The sequence below is a fragment of the Dromiciops gliroides genome, chromosome 3 (genome assembly GCF_019393635.1).
Source record: "Dromiciops gliroides isolate mDroGli1 chromosome 3, mDroGli1.pri, whole genome shotgun sequence".
NCBI lineage: Eukaryota > Metazoa > Chordata > Mammalia > Microbiotheria > Microbiotheriidae > Dromiciops > Dromiciops gliroides.
The window spans coordinates 117,526,298-117,534,587 of NC_057863.1; the positions used below are offsets into that span (position 1 = coordinate 117,526,298).

Genomic DNA, 8,290 nt, shown 5'->3' on the forward strand with positions numbered 1-8,290 from the left:
ATTAAAAATGACAAAGCTAAATTCTTGAAAAATATAAGGCAGTTGCCCTAGTTATCTTTGAACCCGAGGAAATACCACATTCTATAATGGAACACTCATAGAATTCTTTATTTTTAAACATTGAGTATGAATTCCTAGCTACCATGGCAGCAACAACAACCACATAAGTAGTAAAATTTGAATCAAGTAAACATGGGTCTTCTTTAGATAAAATCCAGGCATATTTCAATTCCAGATGTGGGCACTTCTGCAACTATTTCAGTCCTAGTAAGTTAAAAAATTAAAATTCTCTCTTTTCACATTAGTAGAGGCACTGTCCTGATTTTTCTCTCTCCTATTATGTCATTCGTCTTATTCTTCCTATTGCAGATGCTATGATATCTATACAGATAGATAAAAGGTATATAGCGGAGTCAAAGATCCTTACTATTCAAACTTATTAAAATAGGAATCATGCTAAAAGTCTGGCAACATGTTCAAATTAGTAATTTGGCACCCGGATATGGGGTCTTATTTTGATATTATCCAATATTTCATTAGTTTAATTATAATACGTATGTAAAAATATCTTACATCAATTAAAAAGATCAATCATGACCAAGTAAAATCATTGTAAGATTGACAAAGTGAACAAATTTAATTATAAGATCATAGATTTACAACTAGATGGAACCTGTGAGAAATGGTGATAGTTTGATACATGATGAAATTTTCTCAGAATAACTTGATACCTGAGGAGGTCTTCTCAATGAAAGCATGTCAGTACAGAGTAGAACAGGCAATTTTATCTAGTGAATTACATCAAGCCAGGAAAGAGAAAAGTAAGTTTTTCAGGGCTAGAGATAAAAACCAGTTTGAGCTGGCTCTCACTGGTGTCTTAGAGAAAATACATAAAAAGTTAACTCTAGTCTCTACTGCACTTGCTTAGTAGATTTATTAATACTTAATTTCTCCTCCCCTGTCTAAAAATCTCCACCAAATTTTTGATCATATATGGAAGGGGTAACCTATCAAGGAGGATTTAGCTAGAACTCTTTCGGGAAGATTGTGAACCTGTGCCTAGCAACCGATGGTGGCTCAGGGGAGGGACTGTTTGTGGCAGGGTGTAGGATATATACAAGGTGCTTGCTTTCAGCATTTTCACTCACCAACTGCTTTTCTTTATGTGAGTGCCCATTATTATGAGAAGGCAATAAAGGCTTTTTGTTACACCCAAATTGCCTCTGAAAGAACTTATTTTGAGGTGGTCTGCACCTGTTTTTCACAGAACCCCAGAGACCATCTAGTCCAAATTCCTAATTTTATAGCTGAGGAAGCTGAAGTTAAAAGTAATTAATTGATTTGTCTGTGTTCATAGAGCCATATGTGTCAAATACTGGATTTTTTCCCATTTCTTCTGAATCAAGGATGAGCATACTTTCTCCTATAACAAGAACATGAACAGCAATAACAACAGTTTACATTTATATAGCATTTTCATGTTTACAAAGTACTTTAGAAATATATATTTCTATCCTCACAACAACCCTGGGAAGTTGATATTATTATCCACATTTAATACTTGAGGAAGCTAAAGCAGAGGGAACTTAGGTGACTTGCTTGGGGTGATACAGTTAATAAATGGCTGATGTTAGATTTGAATTTAGGTCTTCTGAACTTCAGGTTTAATACCATTGTCTACTGAGTGAATTCATAACTAAGTGTAGAAAGATGGTGATGTAGTTATACTTTGATATTTCCTGTCCCAGAATTTTACCAATAATAGAACTATCTGCAAATAGCCTAAGAGTTCCATACATGGTATTGCCAGAGTACATAATTTACTGGTATCATTATACTATATACTTTAGTGAATTAATCTGAATCAACATCTTGTTATGCTATTTTCATTTTTTTATTATTTATTTTTATGGTATAAGATCCAAGGCATGTAAAATCCTAAATATCAAATGATGACTGGCAACTCATGTTCCTTTCAATAAATATGCTTTTAAAGTTTGTTCTTCTTCAGAGACAATAGGTTTATATGAAGCTATTCCCACTGTCCTACCCTGGATTATAGTGAAGAATCATTGGCTAGATTTAGAAGTATAAGTGCACATAGAATGAATTCCCCCTGTCCCACTTCTGTGAGGGTTAATTGGTCTTTATGAGAATTAGAACCATTCACTAGGATCCTTCTAGTCTGTTGAACTAAGGGTTCAAGTACATGCCAATTAACAAATAATTAAAGAAGGTTAAAATAATCCTTTAAGTAATTAATTGTTTTTTTTTCCTTATTTACAAATATACTGATTGATGCCTTCAAGTATTTGATTGAAGGGCATATGGTATATGGAAGCAAGATGATTATTCACACAGTTCTATATGTGGAAGATATATATATATATATATATATATATATATATATATACACACACACATAATACATATATATACATATACATATATATTTGTGTACATGGATTTCTATTATATACATATATGTGTAGAGTAGATAGATAGATAGATAGATAGATAGATAGATAGATAGATAGATAGATAGATAGATAGATAGACAGATAGGCAGGCACTAAACGACAGAACTAGGGGTAGTTGGTGAAAGTGGCAAAGAGAAAGATTTCTGATGGGTGTGAGGAAAAAGTTCCCAACAGTTAGAAGGAATGCTTGTCCCTGGCTTTGGTGGATTCTCCACTGCAAGTCTTTATAAAAATAATCTGTTTTTCATTCTTATTCAGGTGTGTGTTGGACTGCTTGGCCTCTGAGGTCCCTTTCAAAAGAGATTCTGTGATTCTGTCTAGACATAGACATAAGAGCAAAAGAGAAAAAAAAACACAATCACAAACTAGGCACATGTTTAAATGTAATGTTTAATTTAGGGTGTTATGTATCTACATATAATTTTTTAAAATCATTCATAGCCTTTCTTTCTCCCTTCCTCCCTCTTTTCCTTCCTTCCCTCTTTCCTTCCCTCCTTTGCTCATTTATTCCTTCTTATATTCCTTCCTTCCTTCCTTCCTTCCTTCCTTCCTTCCTTCCTTCCTTCCTTCCTTCCTTCCTTCCTTCCTTCCTTCCTTCCTTCCTTCCTTCTTTCTTTCCTTCCTCCCTCCTTCTTTCCCACCTTTCTTCTTCCTTACCTTTTCCTTTGAAATTTAAAGTTTGAATAAAAAATTTCACATTATAGATCAGGAGTCCTTAACCTTTTGTGTGTCATGGACCCTTTTAGCCTTCTAGTGAAACCTATGGTCCTAGTCTAAGAGTAATATTTCTAAACATATAAGATAAAATACATGGTATAACAAAGGAAATTATTTTGAAATACAATTACAATGTATTTTTAAAAGTTCACATACCTCAGGTTAAGTACCCTTGTGGTAGTAGATGGTCTCAGAAAATAGTTATTATAAGCTTTTGACATGCAGATAAACACACCTAGTCATATAAATTTAACTCTATTTCCACATCTTTAATAAATAAGCATTTCTTTTCATGGTGACTAAGAACTGGATTGATTGAGGAATGGCTAAACAAGCTGTAATATATGATTGCAATGGAGTATTATTGTGCAATATGACAAGCAGGATGATTTCAGAAAGGCCTGAAAAACTTATATGAACAGATGTATAGTGAAGTGAGTAGAATGAGGGGAACATTGTGCACAGTGACAGCAATATTGTTCCATGAAAAACTATGAATGACTTAACTATTCTCAGCAATACAGTGATCTATGACAAAACCAAAGGACTAATGTTGAGGCATACTATCCACTTTTAAAGAAAGAACTGATATTGGTTGAATATAGCCTAAAGCATGTCATTTTTCCCTTTATCTTTTGTCTTTTGTTCAAATTTTCTTATACAAAATGACTAATATAGCAATGTTTTATACATGATTGCACATGTATAACCTACATCTGATTGCTTATCACTTTAGGGAGAGGGGAGGGAAGGGAGGGAAAGAGAAAATTTGGATCTCAAAACTTCAAATAAAAATGCTTGTTAGAAAAAAAACAAGCATTTAATTTATTAAGTGACAGGAACTTGACTAGGTTCTAGGAAGACAAAGGAAAAAAAATTAAAATATCTCCTTCATGTGGTTTGTATCTATTTGGGGAGATAATATGTATATAAAGAAAAGTCCAAATATATACATACATGTATACACATATATGATACACATAAAGTAGATATAAATTAACCTTAGAGAGAAAGAATCATTATCAATATTTTTTAAAATTAGTACATCTTGTGTATGTTCACTCCCTTTTCTATGGCCATGTACTTGGACCAAACCTAGACAGTCATTACAGATATAGCATTCACTGTAGCTGCAGTGTCAACACTTGTAAATGACATCACTATAGATGACCTGAGCTGCTGACTGTTCCCTATACTCAAAAGCCTAAGACTTCCAGGGAATTCAAAGACAGCACCAATGTAAGTAGTGATTGCCAGTTTATGTTTGGTATAGCTAATAATACACTAATTAGAATTGGTAGAATGATGTATTATCCTCCTCCTAAGTGGGAGTTGTATAGTCTTTATGAAACCAGGAAAATTCTAATAAAATATGTTTTAATGCTACAACAAGAAGGCCCTTGGGTTAGGGGAAATTAATAGTTTATCAGGAATATAGTTGAAAAAGAACTAACCCAATGTACTAGAAAATAATAACTTGAATAAGACTTGTATTTATTTATTTATTCACATACTTAGAACTATGCTTTATATAATGTTTCCATAGTTATTAATAAATATTTAGCTTTTCTTTTCATTATTTTCTTTGACAGTGGGACTGAGTGAGCCTTTCTTTAGACTGCCACCATACTAGTCTTTGCCAAAGCCACCAACACTGGACACATTTGGAACTACACAATTACAAACTGATTCATAACAAAGACTTCCGTTTCCTATAAGATTATGGCCTTTTGACTTTTTGCTTAAAAACAACAAAGTTTCATTTCTTCTTTGGTAGATCCTGAAGAGCATGTGAACAAAGTTAACTAGATTTTATTTTAATCCTTCTCATATAAAAGTGAAAAAATGGTTGTCTTGGGTTCCAAATGGATCATTAAGGGTCAGCTGTCCCGCCTTTTTTCCTCTTTTCCCTCTTTCCCTCCTCATGAGCAACATCAACACCACCATGAACAACAGCATGAAGTGAAAAAAAATCTTTGGAGAGATAACAAGATATTTCGAGATGAGAATAAAGCACTCCGCAAAGAGAATAAGTTCCTTTGGATAGAAAATAAGGCTCTTCGAGGAGAAAATAAAACCTTTCGAATAGAAAACCAAGTACTTCGGGAGGCAAACCAGTTCCTTAGACAGCAAAATCAGATCCTCTGGGAGGAGAAGAGGATTGTTTGGGAGAACAAAAAAGCCCTCTGTGAAAAAAGCAATGCCTTGAATAAAGAAAAAAAAGCTTTTGGGGAACAGAATAGAGCCCTTCAGGCACAGATCAAGGCTCTCCAGGAGCAAGAGAAAGCCTTCCAAAATGAGGAAAAAGCTCTTCAAGAAGAAATCAAGTCTCTCCATGAGGAGATCAAGGCCCTCCAGCATCAGGAAAGTGCTCTGAATATGGAGGAACAGGCCCTGTGGAAGGAAGGAAAGGCCCTGCGCATGGAAGAGCAAGCTCTGTGGAAGGAAGAACAAGCTCTTCGGGAGGAGAATAAGGCACTCAGAGAGGAGAACAATGCCCTGCAGGAGGAGGAAAGAGCCCTTCGAGAGGAAGCCAAAGTACTTGGGGAGTGGAACAAGATCCTCCATGGAAATGAAGAGGACACACCGGCTAGCTGCGAGAAAGTAGAATAGAGGCCTACAGCAGGACAAATACAGTTTGTGGTTGTGACTCATACTGCTGAGGGAGGATGATCATGGGCATTCTGCTAAGATGAAAAAATAACAAGAAAATAAACAGTCAAAAAAAATCCATGAGAATCACCTGGACAGATGAAGCCAGTTAGGATGAAATGATTATACTGGGGTTACAGCCAAAGGCCTTGGAATTTACCACTGTCAACTTACTCAGTAGCAGGTCCTGGAAACAATACAGTGCTGATGAAGATTCAAAAGGGCAATGGTGTCAGAGTTTTATTGCTTTAGTGTTAGATTGCTCCTGTGATGTATTTCCTCCTTCTGTCTTTGACCAAAATTACTGCTAAAGTAAAGGAACATGGGTCTAGAGCTGGAAGGGCCCTCAGAGGCCAGTAAATTCAACCCTCCCCTTTTACAGAAGAGGAATCAGAGCTCTCAAAGAGGTATTAGCTAGGTTTCCCTTTTCTCTTTTCTTTTACATTGTGTATTGGCTAGGATTTTTTTTTGTTATTGTTTTGTTTTTTGTTTTTGTTTTGTTTTTGTTTTTTAATTAATGTTCAGTCTCCTTATCTTGCTCAATCTGGAAATATGGAGGGTATTTACATGCCTGACCCCACTCCTGATCAGCCAGCCATTTGTGCAACCCAGAGCCTGTCTGCTCAACACATATAAATGCCCAACTTAGAGCAAGGGACCCAATCAGCATAAGCCCGTGGCAGCTCAGAATTCTGGAACTCCAGAGATCTGCTAGTTTCATTCCCTATGCTCTTTTTTTCCTTGAAAAAGCTATGAAAAGATGAATTCCAGCAAACTCACTTAGGAAGAGAATGCCCCTTACAAAATTTACTTACTATTCAAGAGATAGATTTGGAAAGCTGGAGGACTTTAAGGATCATTGAATTTTATTCACTTTGTGTCTTAGGAAATGGGCTCTGACACAGTAAATGATTTTCCTCAGGTCACATAAGCTTCAGAAGCAGCCAAACCTCAGTTTTTATAATATTTACAAATTCATGTGATGATGAGACTCACACTACTAAACAAAAAAGGGGTACTGAACAACTTCACAATTATACCAGGAAACTACTACTTACTTTTCAATAAGCAAAACAAGAAAGAGTGCAGGGGGAGGGGAGACTAAAAAAGTATATTAAAATTAGGGCTCAGGGCAGCTAGATGGCGCAGTGGATAAAGCACCGGTCCTGGATTCAGGAGTACCTGAGTTCAAATCCGGCCTCAGACACTTAACACTAGCTGTGTGATCCTGGGCAAGTCACTTAACCCCAATTGCCTCACCCCCCCCAAAAAAAAAATTAGGGCTCTTTTGCTTCCATCATGGAAGCAAAGTTCTGCCACCACCTAGGTGCTGGGTAAGTATTTAGGGAATGAAAGTTCTACACAGCAAGCCTTTATCACAAGCTGCTGCTAGACTGACCTTTGAGGAAGGAAACTTTGAGAAAGGAGTGAAAAAATGCATTTTGTTGCTTCTTATTTACTCTCAGGCATTGGTGACCCTCTTATGAAGTAGTTTTGAGTGTGGTATATTAATATGAATATAGATACAGAGTAGATATAGATATAAAGAGGTGCAGCTAGGTGGCACAGTACATAAAATGCTGGGCCTGAGTCTTCATAAGTTCAAGCCCAGTCTCAGATACTTACTAGTTGTGAAACCCTGGATAAATCACTTGACCCTGTTTGTTTCTGTTCCTCGTCTATAAAATGAGCTGAAGAAGGAAATGGCAAATCACTGCAGGATATTTGCCAAGAAACACCAAATGGGGTCACAAATAATTGAACAAAACTGAAAATGACTAAACAACAGTATATTAAAGGGCAGCTAGGTGTCATAGTGGATAGAGTACAGGGCCTATAGTCTGGAAGTCATCTTCCTGAGTTCAAATCTGGCCTTAGACACTTACTACCTTTGTGACCCTGGACAAATCACTTAACTCTGTTTGCCTGTTTCCTCATCTATAAGCTTTAGAAAGACTTGGCAAACCACTCCAGTATGTTTGCCAACGAAAACCCCAAATGGGATCATGAAGAGTCAGACACAACTGAACAACACAGCCATAAAAAATAAAGTACTGGATTTGGGTCATAGGATTTAGGTTCAAAACCTGCCTCTGACACTTAAATCCACATACACCTTTGGTTGTCACTTCAACATGAGCATCAATTCTCTCATCCTGAAATGTGAGCTTTGGAATAGATCCATCAGAGGTCCCTACAATACTCATTTGCAGTCCAATGACCCTTCCTGGCCTTCAGTTACCTCATCTGTAAAATGAGGGGGTTAGACCTTCTAACAAGGTCTCTTTCAATCCTAGTGCTCCTGTGACCCCATTTATCCCTTCCCTAGCCAGATAATTTCTGCTACAATTAGAAAAGCAGAAGACTGACAGGTTCAGCCAAGCGTAAAGCACCCACTCCATGAACATGAAGGTCCTAAGCAAGGTAAAAGCATGCAAAGA

At 36.5% G+C, this 8,290-nt stretch overlaps 1 protein-coding gene across 1 annotated transcript; it reads left to right on the forward strand.

Annotated features, from left to right (window-relative positions):
• Window positions 1-5,042: 5,042 nt before the first annotated feature.
• Window positions 5,043-5,810, forward strand: LOC122747206 (coiled-coil domain-containing protein 70-like). Its single transcript, XM_043993376.1, has one exon. It carries the CDS (start codon window positions 5,043-5,045, stop codon window positions 5,808-5,810), a length of 768 nt encoding a protein of 255 aa, XP_043849311.1.
• The last annotated feature ends 2,480 nt before the right edge of the window (window positions 5,811-8,290 follow it).

Coding starts and splice junctions, on each gene's coding strand:
- LOC122747206 (XM_043993376.1), top strand. CDS start 5,043: ATGGTTGTCTTGGGTTCCAAATGGATCATTAAGGGTCAGCTGTCCCGC.